The sequence below is a fragment of the Fukomys damarensis genome, unplaced genomic scaffold, assembly GCF_012274545.1.
Source record: "Fukomys damarensis isolate Sample0158 unplaced genomic scaffold, DMR_v1.0_HiC HiC_scaffold_37, whole genome shotgun sequence".
NCBI classification, from domain to species: Eukaryota; Metazoa; Chordata; class Mammalia; order Rodentia; family Bathyergidae; genus Fukomys; species Fukomys damarensis.
Window position 1 is genome coordinate 5914306 of NW_022900949.1, and position 16937 is coordinate 5931242.

Consider the following 16937-nt stretch of genomic DNA (forward strand, 5'->3'; position numbering starts at 1 on the left):
AAAAAAAAAAAAAAAAAGAGTAATGAAAAAGGAGGACAGAAGCCCACTGAGGGCTAAGAGGAGCTGCATGTGGCCCGTGTGGCTCTGAGAGGCTGAGTGGGGGCCATAGTACAACTGTGGGCAGCTGACCGCACAGGAGGCCCTGGTGCTCAGGTCTTAGTCCAGGCCGTGTATCTGCTGCAGCCAACTGGGTAGCAGAGGCCCAAAAACGCCCCTTGCTGTGCCCTCACTCTATGCCCCTTTGGGACAGTGCCCAGGCCGACTGAGGTGACAGCCACCAAGGCAGACTGCTGGGCTCAGGACACCCTGCTTCACGTCCCTGAGCCGTGCGCCATCTGGAACACAGTGTCTTCACAGCAAGGGGTCACTCTCAGATGGCTTCTCGCTCCACGCCCTCCTGTCCTCCCCGTACTAGGGGTGGAACCCAGGGCCCCTGCACTGGACAGCAGCTCCAGCCCTCTCCCCCTACTCCGTCCTCAGTTCAGTTAGTTTGTCACAGGGTCTCACAAAGTTGCCCAGGCAACTTGAACTTGTGATCCTTGTGCCTCAGCCTCGCAGAGTGCTGGAAAGCAGGTATGCGTCACCGCGCCCAGCACACTCAGTGGCCTCTGACACCGAAAGACAGACTGCTGTCTGCGCACCCCAAGGCAGGCAGGCCTGTGTCAGAAGGAGCCACCGCTGACTTCAGCCTTCGCCACAGTGGTCTGAGCTTCCCCAGGGCAGCTTAGCTGTGCAGTGTGAGCAAAATGAATGCACGAGCACCTGCGACCAACCACAACCTCCTAGAACACGCCTGTCGGCAGCTAACGGCGCACAAAGCACAAAGCCATGCTGATTGTACCTACCGCTCTCTGGTCTGACTTCTAAGTCTCCTGTCTTCCTAGAGGGAGAAGGAAAAAAATAAAACAAAACAAAACACTAGTTAGTTTTCCTGTTTGGTTCCAATCTTCCTGTGCAACTACTGCGGGGAAATAACACACCTAGAACAATCCTACTGGCTAGTGTGTAGGAGTAAAGGCGGTCTACTTAAGACTCTTAGAAAGGAGACCCTGAAACACTGTAGTTTAAGCCGAATGCAGTGGTAAGTGTTTGGAGCCCCAGATACTCAAGAGGCTGAGGCAGAAGGATTTTAAATTTGAAGGCAGCCTGAGCACGAGTGGCAGTACCAGGGACCGAACTCAGGACCTTGTGCTTGTAAGACAGGTGCAGTGCCACTGAGCTAAATCCCCAGCCTGAGCACCTTAGTGAAACCCTACCTCAAAAAGCAAAAGAGGGTCAGAGATTTGGCTCAGTGGTTTCGCCGCCTGCCTCGCAAGTGCAAGGGCCCAAGTTTGATCCCCCATGCCAAAAAATAAAATAAAATAAAAAGCAAAACAGGTTAGGTGTGGTGGCAAATGCTTGTAATCCCACACTCGGGAGGCCAAGTTCAAGGGCCCAGCCTGGACTACATAGCAAGACCCTCCACAAAAAGATAAAATGACTGGAGACAGAGCTCAGTGGTAGAAGACTCCTGGGTCTAGTCTCCAGTACTGCCAAAAAGAAAGAAAAGCACTCCGTACGTGAGTTTGTAAGGGTACCACAAGGCGGGGGGTGGGAAGAAACACGCTGTGGTCCTGCAGGGTTGACCACAAGCTGGGGCTTCAACCTGGCCCCGCTCCTCCTCCTCAGGCCAGGGCCCCAACTGGCACCCTGGGCTGCTCGCGCCGAGACTGACTTTTGGGGTGTGCGAACTATCACGGGGTAGGAGGGAGATCCAGGCAGGACTAGTTTCAAATACCAAATGGGTAGAGGGTTACCACGCGCCTCACTTGACCCCTCCTGGGGGTAAAAGTGTGGAAACCCATCCTTTAACCAGCAGGCACTCGCCAGCATTGGAGTTGGGGAGGAGCCTTTTCTTGTTTTTGTGGTACTGGGGATTGAACGCAGGGCCTTTGCACTGAGCGACTTCCACAACCGTTTATGTTTTGTTTCATTTGAACTGAAGATAGGGCCTCGCTAAGTCATTAAGTTGCCCAGGCTGCATTCAAACTTTAAATTCTCCTCTTCCCTCAGCCTCCTGGAGGCCTGGGTTTACAGACATGTGACATCACACCTGGCTTGTAAAAAAAAAGTACTTCCAGTCAGCAGCATCACATAAAACAAAGCCAAATGAGTCCCACATCTGAACTGCACAGAAACTTAAACTCCCTGATTTCAGAGGAGCTGCAGGTCTGAGGAAGGGCCTGGCTGGTACCACAGGTGAGCAGGCAGCATGAGAAATGTTGGCGTCCTTTTGGTGGTGGCGTTGGGACCCTGGGCCTCGTGTGTGCTACGCAAGAGCTCTACCACTGAGCTCCATCTCCAGCCCGAGAAGGCAACTGCCTATTTGGGTAGTGCTGTAGGATTTCAGCACCTTCCTGTCTAAAAATCAGATCTGCGATGCTGAGTATGGTGGTGCCCGCCTGTAATCCCAGCACTCGGGAGGCTGAGGCAGGAGGATCGCTGTGAGTTCGAGACCAGCCTGGGCTACACAGTAAGTTCCAGGTCAGTCTCAACTACATAGTGAGACCCTGTCTCAAAAAAACAAAAACAAATAAAATCAGATCTGCACAAAGACCTTGTCAGTGAGAAAGGTGGGGGACAGACTAAAGCACTGTGACTAAGCAGAGGTCTGGCCCCCCACCCCGAGGTCTCATGATCACCATCACAGCCTTGTAACCCACCTTCCATGCACAGAAAAGTGCGGCTGAAAGTGGCCCAGCCAAAGTCAAGGCATTTCAATCATCAGTGAATCATGTGTTCCTAAATTCTCCAACCCCCACCCCTCAGTCCTGCAGCCATGGGGCCTCCGAGATTAGGGACAAGCTTTACTCTTTCATCTCTCTCATCCTCCTTGTCAAGGTGGGTTCCAGGGGCTTCAGTTTCCGGTCCTGCCACAGCAACTCTGCCAAGCAAAGCAGAACACACCTCACTTGGGACTGACACAGGGCCATGCTTGGAAGCAGTTTCCAACATCCCTCTCCCTGCCCCAAAGCAATCGTCGCCTCAGGAGCCTCAGGACACAAACTCTGTCTCTTTGGCTTTTTGGAGACAGGGTCTCACTATGTAGTTGAGACTGACCTGGAAGTCACTATGGAGCCCAGGCTGGTCTCGAACTCACAGCGATCCTCCTGCCTCAGCCTCCCGAGTGTTGGGATGACAGGTGTGCGCCACCATGCCTAGCTGACAAACTCCTTTAACATGGAGAACTGACTGTGATGCTTCCCAGGTCTGGGAAGAAATGGCAGTCACCCTTCACGCATTCTCCTTTGCTGCTGAGAATTCAACCTGGATCCCAACGTCCATAACCTGCCCCCAAATTCAGCACCCTCCAACAGCTGTACGGTTGCCAGGGAACTTCATTCTCAAGCTCTTCTTTTGAAACTTTCCAGAAAAGTGATTTCCATAATTGAGGTAACACGATGTATACAACACAAGAGAAGGTACAGTAACTATGCTTACGCTTCGCGGCTTGTAATTCTTCGTCTCTTCTCTTCCTGTGCAAGAGGAAGGAAGAAAAACGAAAAGAGTATTGGTTTCAAAGGACGATCAAGGTCAAAAGCATGGATCAAAGTTTAAGTAAATACAGGTAATATGGTTAAAAATGGGGTGGGAGCCGTTGCTGTAAAGTACTCGCCTGGTACTCATAAGTCCCTGGGTTCAATCCTCAGCACTGTTTTAAAAAAAAAAAAATGAAAGAGGGCTGGGGATTTTGCTCAGTGGCATAGTGCCTGCCTGGCAAGCAGGAGGTTGGTCCCGAGTTCGATCCGCAGTACCAAAAAAAAAAAAAAAAAAATTAAAGAGAGGCATCTGGGATTTGGGAAGAAAATCTAGGAAACGGTCACTCTGGCTGTAATGGCTTACAATTCCCAAAACAAAGGCCAGGCCGGGAGGTAAAGCAGCACTCAGCCCCACAGCCCCTTAGTGGAGTAAATTACCCTACGTAACACAACACAGACGAATAAAGGACTCTCAGGCCAGGCCAGGTCAGCAGTTCTCTAGTATTGGGCAAAATCCAACTGGGTGTTTGGGATTCATGCCAGGCAGTGATGGCCGCCTAGCTCCTTCTCAGAGGGTTACCCTGATACACAATGTCCCTAAAGCCACAAGATTTTCCAGCTCCAGATACCTGTGTCTACTTAACTTGAAAAGGATTAAAATATTGTAGGGATGAGGCCAGGGATGTAGCTCAGTGGCAGGCAACGCTGAGCATCCACGAGGCCCTGGTTCAATCCAGAGCACCAAAAGCAAATAAAAGTAAACTGTCCCATTGAAACAAATCTGCATCACCTTTGAGGTAGAGGTTATACAAATGCAAGCCTGAGGGGCTGGGGTGTCGCTCACTGGTAAATCACTCACCCAACATGAGCAAGGCCCTGGGTTCCATGCCGAGCACAGCAAAAAGCCATAAAATACATGTGCATGCCTACGATCTTAAAACTAAACCAGGTACAGTGGTGCACACCTGTAATCCCAGCTACTCAGAAGGCCAGGGCAGGAAGATCACAAATTGAAGCCCAGCCCGGGCAAGTCAGCAAGACACTGTCTCAAAAATAAATAAACGGGCCTCGCAAGTGCAAGGCCCTGAATTCGATCCCTGGTACTGAGGGAAAAAAGAAATAAAAAATAAAATAGGGGCCGGGTATTTAGCTCAGTGGTACTGCGCCTGCCTCGCAAGGTCATGGGTTCGATCCCTGGTACTAAATAAATTAATGAGAAAGGGCTGGGGATGTAGCTCAGTCCAAAGACCCCAGGTTCAATCCCCACTGCTGGGAAATAAATCCACCCCCTGCACAGAACTACATGACAGTACACACGCACATGCAAATGCTAATGCCACTGACAGCCTGCAGAGGCCACATGATGTTACCACGGGGAAAGCTAGGTGAAGGGTACAAGGAGCCTCCCTGCACTTCCATCGTGTAAAATCTACATAAAACATTTTATATATATATTCGTCCCAGGGCTGCAAGTAAAACTCAAAGTGCAGCACTTGCCTAGCACACACAAGGCCCTCCGTTCAATCCCCAGTGCTAAAATCTAAAGAAAGAAGGTTCTGCCTCCAGATGTGAGCTGCGACCTCAGCTTTTTCCAGCACCTCCGGCCCGCCCAACAACGAATTTGTTTTTTGCACAAGGGAATGAACCCAGGGCCTTCACATGGAGCTGCATCTCCAGCCCCGTTTTTATCTTGTGCCACGGACTCCGTATGTTGTCCAGGCTAGGCTCGAACTTGCCACCCTCCTGCAGGCTTCCACCTCACTGGCACCCACCACCCTGAAAGCGAGTTCCCTGAAGAGCTGGCTCACGCGTCCCCCGAGTACGTGCGGTCCCTGGTTCTCTATCCTATGTGCATCACACACGCTCACACCCTGCCTGCCTGCTTCTCTGGAGAAACCCATGGACAGGGTCTCCATTCAGCAACCCACAGCAAAAACCCCAAAATGGAGGCGAGGTCAGCCTCGGCCACGCCAGCCTCACCTGGTCTCTCTCTTCTTCATCCATAGACTCGTCTGATTTGGACCTGTCAGAGTCTTCCTCAGGTTTCCGTTTGGCAGGGCTGTCACACACAATGAAGTGACCGTCAGCTCAGAGACCTGGCCGTGGGGACCCTGGGTGACTTACACCCCTCCTTCCCAGAGCACCCTCTTTTAGGCCTAATCAAGGGCATGCACACTTCCCTTCCTCCTGGGAGAGGCCCTCGCTCCCACAATATTAAAGAGGCTTCCGGGTGACATTTCTTTGAGTGACAGGTTCAGCATGCGGCTGTTGTACAAGTGATAAAATGTGCACCGACACTCGACGACGGCCACTAATGTCACAAAGGGGAGATATCACACACCTCTGCCAGACAAGGAGCCATCTATGAAGACATCAGCCTCAAAAAACAAAAAGCTGGTTGAGCATGATAGTGTAAACTGTCATCCGAGCACCCAGCACTCGGGAGGCTGAGGCAGGAGGATCACCATGAATTCAAAACCAGCCTGGGCTACACAGTGAGTTCAAGGCCATGAACTATATAGCAAGCCCCTGTCTCAAACAAAAATAAAAATAAAAAGGGCCGAGGATTTAGCTGAGTAGTGTACCGCCTGCTTCACAAATGCAAAGTCCCCAGAGTTCGATCCCGGTACCAAAATAAATTAATTAATTAATTAATTAAAAAAAAAAAGCTGGGGCTAGGGTACAGCTCAGTGGTCTAGCACCTGCCAATCATGCATGAGGCCCTGGGTTCCACCCACAGCACTGCCAAAACAAAAACTTCAGAAAAGACATGCAAACAGCCTTCATTACTATTTTGGTTTTACATATGGTACAGCATGTCTGGGATTCATTTCAAAGCAATCCAGCTGAGGGCAGGGTGTGAAACAATGCTGAGGTGGTGACTGTGGACGCTGGGTGAGGAGTATTTGGGGGTTCACTAAACTACACTCTAAGTGTACATATATTTGAAGTTTCCAGAAGACTAAAAACAGCCAAGGTCCTCTAAAACGCCACTCATGAATGTCAGTGAGTGAAAGCTGCCAGGTAACCTACGCAGAACCAGCAAGGTGGCACATGTCTGCACACCAGCTCTCTCCGTGGCTGAGGCAGGAGGGCCTCATTTTCAGCCCAGCCTGGGTAACTCAGCAAGCTCCCGCCTCAAAATAAAAGATAAAAAGGGCTGGGGATGTACACAATGCAATCTGGAAGGCAGGGCAACTAAATCACACCCTACCAATTCCTTCTATGCGCCACCGAAACACCTGGCCTAGAGAGAAAGCCACAGCCCACCCCCACATACTGACCCCTTTGCAAAATGAGATGTGATAGTGGTCTGCCTGGTCGCTCTCCGGGTCACCTTGGGGCTGGGTGTGGTTCCAGCTGTTTTCAAAAACAAACAAAAGAAAGCCACTGTGAGCAGCCGGGTCCACAGGCATGGGGCACTTCAGTGCCAAGCTACTGCAGAAGCCCAAGGCCAGGCACCCCTGGTGACAATCCTAGCCCAGGGTCAGCAGTCAGCACCTGCTAACTGTGGCCAAGTAGGCACTGCCCCTGCCTAACACTGAGTAACACATAGTCCAAGAAAGGGTCAAAAGCAAAAATTCACAGAATGACCCAGGCTCACACCTGTAATCTCAGCAGTCTGGGAGGCTGAGGCAGGAGGATCACAATTTTCAGCCCATTCTGCGCAATTTAGCCAGGGATCCTATATCAAAAATTAAAAATAAAGGCCGAGGATGTAGCTCAGTGTGAAGGCCCTGGGCTCAATCCCCAGCAGCAGAACAATAAGTAAATATCAAAGGACGGCTTCTAGTGAGTGTATACTCCTTTCACACCACCCGGCACCATCACTTTGAAAGATCCAGTTTGAGCCATCTGTGTGACTACACTGGTCGGGAGGAACCCAGGGACCCGGGCTGGAGCTCAGAGGTAAAGCGCAGATGCTCAAGACCCTGGGCCCATCCCCAGCACCTCACATACGGAAGGAACCAAGAGCTACTGCCCAGGGTCCCGCCGGGGCAAAGCCTGACTGTCCCCTCCCGTGTGCCACAGCCTCAGGTAAGGCTGGAAACCAGTCGTGGCCCTTCCACTGGCCCTCACCGTCAGGCTTGCTTCTCCGGGGCGCTCGAGGCTTGGAGCTGGTGTGCGGGGGGCTGTGCGCCTCTGCTGCTCGCGCTCTCCGGGTTTCACCGCTGGCCTGGCTCCCGTTCTCTAGGCAACCGTTCGCGTCTCGATTGAAAGCAAGAGCTCCATTCTCCAAGGACAAATCTTTATTTAAAAGGGATTTGACTTTAGCCAGGTAGCCCTCCTACAGCAGGAAAGGATAATTTGAGTAGCAGTGAATGGAAACCAGTGACAATAAGAACAAGGGAACGTTCGTCCCCTCACAATCATCAGGCAGCGGGGAGGGAGGGGTTCTGCCTCCCTGGTCACAGAAGTCACAGATGGTCTTCTGGGAGCCAGGAGGCTGAGAACTCACTCACCTCGGACAACTCTTCCTTATGTAATTTGGTTTCCAAATCACACAGCTGATTCTTGATTTCCGTCTGCAGAAACTCATGCAAGAGATTCAGCTTCTTCTTCACACACTCCTAAGGGAAGGACACAGGTTTAGCGGTCCCCGAGCTGGCAGACTATTAATTAACGGACCAACAGTGCACAGGTAATTAAGCTGCCTGCCCTCATCGCAATGCCTGAACGGCAACAGCACTGTCTCCACCATGAAGCTGAAGACAGATGGTCCTCCGTATCCTCAGTTCTGCATCTGTAGATTCAACCACCCTCGAATGGGAAAAAGTCTGAAAAAACTCCATCTGTTTTGGACATAAACTGTTCCTGTCATTTCCCCCCTGCACAATGAAGCATAAAAACTACTCAAGCACCATTTATGTCGTGTCACAGATTCTAAGCCAGGTCAGGGGTGATTTAAAGTCTATGGGAGGAGCCAGGCATGGTGGCGCAAACCTGTAGTCCCAGCACTCAAGACTGCGAGTTCCAGGCCAGCCTGGGCAACACAACAAGACCTCATCTAAAAATAATGTTCCATTTAAAATGTTTTAAAAATAAAAGCAGAGGTTACCTTTTCGGTCAAACTGTCTCTGTCCAAGTCTTTCAGCCTGGAGGAAGGAAATGGAAAAGAAACACTCATTAAACAACTCCACTTACCTCTTAAGAATCAATACTACAATTTTAAAGAGTTTTAGAAATAAGTTTAACAGGGCCAGAGATTTAGCACAGCAGCACAGTGCCTGCCCGGCAAGCTCGAGGTCCTGAGTTTGATCCCCGGTACCAAAAAAAAAAAAAAGGAAATAAGTTTAACATGAGTGTTAGGGGGAAACTGACCCCACCCAAAATGTCCATCATGTCTCTGGCAATGCCCACACAGAAGTATGTCATTTGGGTCTGGAACAAGGCCCTTTCCTGAAGTTGGCTTCCTGATGACAGAGGTAATATAAGAACCTCATAACAGGTGTTACTTCTGAAAAAACCTGCAAAGGGGGAGCAGGCAACAGAGCTGGGGTCCAACAAAGCTGGACTACCTACAGCTATCATTCTCCAGTTGTATCTGACAAGAGCCCCTAAAAGGGGTGCCACAGTGATGCAGGTCTATAATCCTAGCTCTCTGGGAGGCTGAGGCAGAAGAAACACAAGTTCAAGCCCAGCCTGGGCAACTTAAAAAGAGGAGTGGATGCAGCTCAGTGTGAAGACCCTGGGTTCAATTCCCAGTACCACAGAATAAAATAATAGGGTGTCACAGCATAGCCAGTGTTGGAGTAAATGGATCAGGGCCATGCTGTGAGGAACAACCAGCTACTGTACCCCGAGGATGAGTGATGGGAGCAGCATCCAACTAAGGAATAAAACGAGGGGATCGAGGCAGCTGGGGTAATAGGGTACCCACGCTCAGGGGACTGAAGGAAGGGAGAAGAGGTGGTGCCCACCTCACTGAGGAACTCGCCCTCCTGAACGTATACAACTAATCTTAAGTCTGTACCTAACTGTTCAAAAAACCAGAACTGCCTTCAGTTGGTCTGAAAATCGTGATCTCGTTTTTTTCGGAGATGAGTGGGTTGACTCTTGGGAGGAAGTAGAAAAAAACTAACAGGAGTAAGACGTGAAGACACTAAGGAGAGAGGGCTGTTGTCCTGGCCTGGGCAGAACAAGTCCAACCAGCCAGGTCAGTGTCCCTCGTGGTCAGGAGGAGGGCGCCCTAGGCAGGAACCAGGCCCCACAGCGACAAAGAACAATGCTCAGCTATCACCAGCCCAAGGCCATTGCGGGACCAACATGGCTGCTCCAGGAGCACATGGACCCTGTTTCCTGCTTCTGGCACCACCACACCTACTTTGTGCCAGGCCACGGCCCAAGCCATGAACAGGTAGCTGGATACGGCCATCACCGGGCAGAGGCCTCCTAGCTGGCTGGGTACTCAAGAGAGGACTGTTCATAGAAAACACTCAGTACCCACAACACAGTGGTCACAGCCCTGTGTTACACAGACTGTACCACTTGGACCCCAGCAGCCTTGGGGTCCAGACTTCCAGGAGCCAGGCTGGTGGCACAGCTCTGAGGCAGAGCACTTGCCTAGCACACTTGAGGCCCTGGGTTCTAAACCAGCACCACAAAGACACAAAACTAAGGCAAGAACAAAGCTTGCAGGAAGGAGCCTCCTGCAGGCACAAGTCACACCACCTTACAGGAGGAAAGAGCTGGAAACAGGAACAACCGAACTGCAGAGCACTTCCCACCAGGGCCCAGGGACCCAGGTCACTCTGCTCCCTTCCTGCAAGGCTGGGAAATGGGACCCAGTACCTGGCAAATGCGAAGCTGCAAGTGCTCTACCTTGGAAGTACATGTCCAGCCCCAGTTATTCTTCTCCATTTTGAGTTTTGTTTTCCAAAGTTCTGGGACTAAATACAGGGCCTTGCATTCAAAAGTGCTCTGCCATGGACCTACATACCCAGCTTTTTTCTTTTTCTGTTTTTTGTTTGTTTGTTTGTTTTGGTACCGGGGATCGAACTTGGAACCTTGCATTTGTGAGGCAAACGGTGGAACCACTGAGCTACACCTCCTGCCCTTATTTTTCATTTCAAAGCAGGTTCTAAATTGGCCAGGCTGGCATGAAACTTGTGAGTCTCCTGCCTCAGTCTCCAGAGGAGCTGGGATTAAAGGCATGCGCCACCATACCCAGCTATCACTCAGTCACTCCTTAAAACTGGCCAGACACAGCCTCCATCTGACCAGTGGGGCCCTGCCTGGACTCTGAAGCTCCCCCAGGCATTAAGGACAAGACTCGACTGGAGGTGGAGGTGCCATGTGCATATCCCGGCACAGGACAGTTCTGTGGTCAGCCCAGAAGGAGAAGCCATGGGGCAAGACACCTGAAGAGCGCATTTACCCTGCCTGGCCCCAAGGAGCTGGCTGGAGGCGGCTTCATAGTCCATCCGTGCCCCCGGAGGAACTCATGACACCATCTGAGGCGGGCTGACAGTCAAGAGCAGATCAGACACAACTTGGAGGTCCCAGTAGATAGAGAACTCGGTGCAAGACAACTTTAGAACCCAGCATGGTGGCTTCTAAGCCGAGACCCAGCTACTCAGGAGGATCACAAGCTGGAGGCCAGCTTGGACAATTTAGTTTCAAAAAACCAAAAGGGAACTGGGGAACGTAGCTTGATGGTCCAGTGCTTGCCTAGCATGTTTGAGACTCTAAATTCAATCCCCAGTATGGAAATCACAGGGTAAGGGTGGAGCTGTGTAGCTCAAGGGTAGAGCGACCCTGTGTTCGATCCCCAGTACTGGGGGAGGGGAAATGCCTTGGCTCCGCGTGTCAGATCCCATGATTCATTCCTAACTGCTTCCCTCACTGATTAGTCACATCGGAGACATGATATATATAACCACAGTGGAGAAGGCGAAGACAGAATCTGAGCACTTCTAGGAAGGGTGCCGTGGCACCAGAAAGGGGGTTCCAGGGTGCTTCATGAGCCAGGCAGAGGGAGCCCCAAGAACCCAACACGCCCACACCTACCAGGAAAGGTAAACGCACAGACAGGAGGCCAGGGAGAGGACGGACATCCGGCTGACTCTGTTCCACAATCAACAAACTGTCAAAGGGGTCCTGAGGAAGGTCAAAGCCAGAGACCAGGGTATAGCAGTCCTGCTTCAGGAAAATTCATCCAGGGAAATATGCGATGTGGATGGGACAGGAAGGATCACAAAACAGTAAGCGACTCTAACATCCCCAAATCAGAAATGCTGGCCTGAAATATGGTCTGCAACACGGTCGGCCACACAGACAACCAAGGCTCTGCTGACCCTGCCCTCTTCCACTTTCTTCCTTGCATTGCTGGGGGTGGAAGCCAGGGCCTTGACCTGCTTAGCAACGCTCACCACTGGACCTCACCCCAGCTTCTAGCTCTGCTTCTGGCAAGTGTGGTGGGACTATTCATGGCCCCTGGGTGGGCTGTGACAGCCCCTCAAGATGTCTGGGCCCCAAAACCTGCTCCAAGCCATGAATGTGTTACTTTAGGTAGCAAAAGTGACTGCAGATATGACTGAGGTTAGAGCCCTGAGATGACGAGGTCTAATCTAATCACCCCACAGTGCTGAGAGCCCTCCATCTGCATTTCAAAGAAGTACTGGAGCCAGGTGAGCCACACCTGTCTTCCCAGTGCAACCGAGCCTGAACTGCAGAGTGAGTTCAAGCCCAGCCAGAACTATACAGTGAGACCCTCTCCAAAAAAAAAAAAAAAAAAAAAAAAAAAAAAAAAAAGGTACAACACCAAAAGGGTAAGGTTGGAAATGGAGGATTCACCTCCAGAACTGGCTTTGAGGAGGGAGGAAGTGCCCAGGGCGAAGGGATGGGGGAAAGGCCCTCTGTTTAGAGCCCACAAGAAAACGGAGACCCAAGTCTCTCAACCGCAACAAGTTGAATCCTACCAAGATCCTTCAAGAACAGGAAACACTGTCCCCCAAAGCCTCTACAAGAATGCAGCCGTCAGATATTTTTTATAGACAAGGTCTCTGGGCCAGGGATTTAGCTTAGTGGTTCATCTGCCTGACTGGCAAGTACCAGGTCCTGAGTTGGATCCCTGGTACCAGTAAAATAAAATAAAGACAAGGTCTCACTGTGTAACCCAGGCTGGCCTTGAAGTCAGCAATGCCCTGCCTCAGCCTCCCAAGTCCTGGGATCATGGGTATGTGACACCACACCCGGCTCAGCAGATGCTTTTTGACCTGCTGAGATGCACAGCAGATTTCTGACCTGCAGAACTATGAGATAATAAATGTAGGTTTGGGCCATGGTCTAACTCAGTGGGAAAGCACGTGCCTAGCAGGCATGAGGCCTTGGGTTCCTTCCCCAGCCCGCCAAAAAAAACAGTCATTATTTGATTTAATCTACTCAGTTGGTATGATCTGGCAACAAGTCAAAACTAAGCACCAGAAATTCCAGATTTTTGAGCCAGGATTACAGGCGCCTGTAATCCCAGAATTCTGGGAGGCTGAGGCCAGGTGACTGCAAGTCCCAGCTCAAGAAATCTACACCTCCACAATTAAACCACAGAGGAAAAAGATAAGTCCGTTTTGCCCCATTCAGAATGTATTCTGTAGGTCATACCACTGAAGTTAAAGCTTGGAGACCCAGTTTAATCTAATCGTAGAATGACAAGCAGGTAAGAAAGCTGCAATAATTATAAAGCCCAATCAATTGTGAAAAGGCGGCCTAGAATCAGTGCCAAATCCTGGCTTCCTTACAGTGGAAAGCCTCTAAAATTTCTGTACGCCTATCAGCAGAGCCCACGAAGAAGGCAAACATTCTCCACCAGTCCCTGAAGCAACCAGGGCAGGCAAGGCAGCGACAGGTGGGGTATAGCAAGAACCCCCAACACTGGCTGGCTGGGGATGGAACGCAGGCACAGCACTCTGCCCAGCAGGGATGTAGTTCTTTGTGCAATCCCCAGGACCACAAAAGAAATAAAAGTTCTGAAAAAAAGAATCCAACATCCTTTTTGGAAGAAGCTGTCTTCCTAGGGGGCAGGCTTCAGAATGAATGGTTAGAGTCAGGCTCAGGGTACCCACGCCGGTGATTCCAGCGCTTGAGAGGCTAAGGCAGGAGGGAAGCAAGTTTGAATCCAGCCTTGGTAACTGAGAAAGCCCAGTCACAGGACAACAATAAAATCAAGGGCTGGGGATGTAGTAGCTCAGTGTGAAGACCCCAGTTCAATCCTAAGGTACTAACAAAAAAAAAAAAAAAAAAAAAAAAAAAAAAGGGTGGTAGGCAGCTCAGGGAAGAGAACATGGTGCCCAGGCTCAGCTGGCCACTTAGCATGGCCCCAGGCCCCGAGAACCTGGAAGCCCTGAGCTACTAAGAGAAAAGCACCAGACGATGGTGAGACTCGCACAGGCAGATGGGAATTTGGACCCCATGTCCAGGTGCAGAGCAGGGAAGCCCCGTGTTCCGGCTGGCTGTCTAAGACCATCAAAGCATCTGCTTTGTAAAAAGCAGGCTTGAGTGGCAGCAGGAGACAAGTGGGAGATCATTTTTGCTGTGCAAATGATGATGGCTGAACAAGGTAAGAAAATCAAGCAGAAAACTATGACTTATCCTGAAGGACATGATTATAAAAAGGCTAAAAGTATGCTATCCTTTAAGAACTTAAAGAAATGCCGGGGATTTAGCTCAGTGGCAATGCACCTGCCTTGCAAGCGCAAGGTCCTGAGTTTGATCCCCAGTGGAAAAAAAAAAAGTTAAAGAAATCCAACTGCTAAAAATACTTTCCAGTATAGCTGATGGAGGTGTTATGAGTTAAAAAAAAAAAAAAAAGGGCTAAGCTGATCATCATGGTGGCATGCCTGTCAGCCATCCCAGCACTCAGGAGGCTGGAGCAGGAAGATCGCAAGTTCAAGGCCAGCGTGGGCTACACAGTGCGACTTGACTCAAAAAACAAAATAAAATGAAAGTGCCATATTAAAAACAAGTTAGCAAGTGACAGGAACTACAAAAAATAAGGCCCAGGCCGAGGATTTGCTCAGGGATGCCGCTGCCTGCCTCGCAAGCACGAGGTCCTAAGTTCAATCCCTGGTACCAAATAAATAAGGACCAGGGCTAATTTAGCTTGTAGATATGTATTCTACCAGACTGAGGTACTTCGCATATTGTACACTGTACACACAATCTGCCTCCAGTTACAAATCTAAGTTGAAGAGACTATTGGATGCTATACTTGTGGGGGTTTCTTGTATGACAAAACAGTTTAAAGCAATATATTCTGAAAGCATATTCTTTTTGTTTCTTGTTGGTTTTTTTGCAGTATTGGAGATTGAACCCAGGGCCTTAGCACTGAGTTACATCCCCAGACCTTTTTATTTATCTTTATTTCAAGATAGGCTCTTGCTGTCACTACATAGTCCAAAACTGACTCCAATTTATGATCCTACTGCCTCAGCCTCTGGAGTGGCTGCAATTATGAGCTATGCCTAGCTGAAAAACTATTCTGAAAAAAACCTGTCCAGAGGCTCACATAAACTGACCAATTCAATTCCTACCACACTATGCAGTGAAGAGCAAGCATCAGGCCGGACATGGTGGCGCACACCTGTAATCCCAGCACTCAGGAGGCTGAGGCAGGAGGATCACTGTGAGTTCAAGACCAGCCTGGGCTACAGAGAGAGTTCCAGGTCAGTATCAACTACATAGTGAGACCCTGTCTCAACCCCCCCCACCCAAAAATCCAAAACAAACAAAAAGCAAGCATCAGCGGGCCGGGGATTCAGCTCAGTGGTTCCGCTGCCTGCTTTGCAAGTACAAGGACCCTGGGCAACTTAGCGAGGGCCTGTCTCAAAGTAAAACAGAAAGGGGCAGGATATGTAGCTTAGCAGTTAAGAGTCCCTAGGAATACACAAACACATATAGGGGAAAAGGCAGGCATTCAAAACTCCAATGTCCACATTAAGGTCATCCTAGCTAAAAGCAGCAAGGGCCCTTGGCTGAATGCTGGAAGCCTACAGGCAGTCCCCAGCTGAATGGGAAGGTTGGCCAGAGGCAGCAGTCCCTGATTCTGGCATCAACTACCGCAGCCACTCTGAGGGACTCCCGAGAACCAGCCGAGCCAATACAGCCTTTCTCCAGGCAGAGAATGTGCAGAAAACTATGACACCCAAGGAATCACGGGCACTGCAAGGGTAGAAACTGAAAACAGGGGGAGCGAAGGCAGTCACTATGGGCTGGGAGAGCGGCCGCAGAGGTGGTCAAAAAATCCAACATGGGAGTTCAGTGTAATGGCGCACACCTGTAATCCCAGCACTCAGGAGGCTAAGGCAGGAGGCTCACCAGGAGTCTGAGGTCAGCCTGGGCTACACAGTGAGTTCAAGGCAAGTCTGCACTACATAGCAAAACCTTGTCTCAAAAAATTAAAACAAAGAGTAGTTTGAAGGGTTGGAGGTAGACCTATCCTGCAAGGACTAAGTACTCTGAACCAAATACTCCCCTCTCCCCACTTCATTCTTCTCCAGGCACCAGTCCCAAGCAGCCTAGGAGAACCACAGGAGCAGGTCCAGAGATCCGGCTGGAACTGTCCAATACCGGTCAAGGTTCAGGTGACTAATGCCCAGCTCATGTGGAACAAAGTTTTCAGGAATGAATTGGTGCCTTTCAGGAACATGACACCTGGGGGGGGGAGCAGTCTTCCCGACAGCCTCTGTGTCCAGGAGCCCCACGAGGCTGGAACTGCTGTATGGAGTCCCCACCATTGGCTGCCATGTCCTGTTCCTCCCCACGACCACTGCACAGCACAGTTAGTTCTCTAAACTGGCAAGGTTTCTTGGACACCCAAGAAATCGCGGGCACTGCGAGAGTAGAAAGGTCAGCCCCCCGGCCCCCCGCCCTGCGATGCACACGGAGAGCTCCTCGCCAGGCGTGACAGCACACACTTGTAATCCTAACACTACAGTGAGGCTGAGGCAGGAGGACCCACAGGACTTAGAGGCCAACCTGGGCTATATAGAGACCCTGTCTCAGCCAGAAACAAAAGAGCTAGAAGCATAGAGATCCTCCGGGGACAAGGACGACACAGTCCCCGAAGACCGTGGGGAGATCAGGCTTGCCAACCTCTGTCACCCACACTCAGACCCCCAGCGGCGACGACGTCTATCTCTGGACACCACTACTAGAATGCACCATTCGGGGGATGCTAAGCAGACCCCAGGAACGCTCCCCTGGGGCCCCGGGCCGGCACCGGAAGTGGAGGCCGGAGTCCCAAGGCTGAGGGGTCTGGTCCGGAGGACACGGGCTGCCCACTTCCTGCGCGACCAGGAAAGATTTGGGGAACTCCCGGCCCCCGGGACGAACCCAAAGCCTATTGTACGTCCAGGGTCAAAAAGACCCGCCACCCCAAGTTTCTAGTCACCAAGGAGCTGCGAGGGGCCTCAGCCCATTTTG

The 16937-nt window shown here is 50.8% G+C and overlaps 1 protein-coding gene across 1 annotated transcript in view; it reads right to left on the reverse strand.

The window, feature by feature from the left end:
- Dnmt1 (DNA methyltransferase 1) overlaps window positions 1–16937 on the reverse strand; it is a 39248-nt gene that overhangs the window by 21862 nt on the left and 449 nt on the right. The window contains exons 2-9 of the mRNA XM_019209095.2: window positions 8578–8614; window positions 7982–8089; window positions 7599–7806; window positions 6803–6878; window positions 5499–5577; window positions 3481–3515; window positions 2851–2923; window positions 846–880 (exon numbers count right to left, since the gene is read on the reverse strand). Of these exons, the coding sequence (XP_019064640.1) occupies window positions 846–880; window positions 2851–2923; window positions 3481–3515; window positions 5499–5577; window positions 6803–6878; window positions 7599–7806; window positions 7982–8089; window positions 8578–8614 (651 nt within the window). The remainder of the gene's footprint in view (window positions 1–845; window positions 881–2850; window positions 2924–3480; window positions 3516–5498; window positions 5578–6802; window positions 6879–7598; window positions 7807–7981; window positions 8090–8577; window positions 8615–16937) is intronic.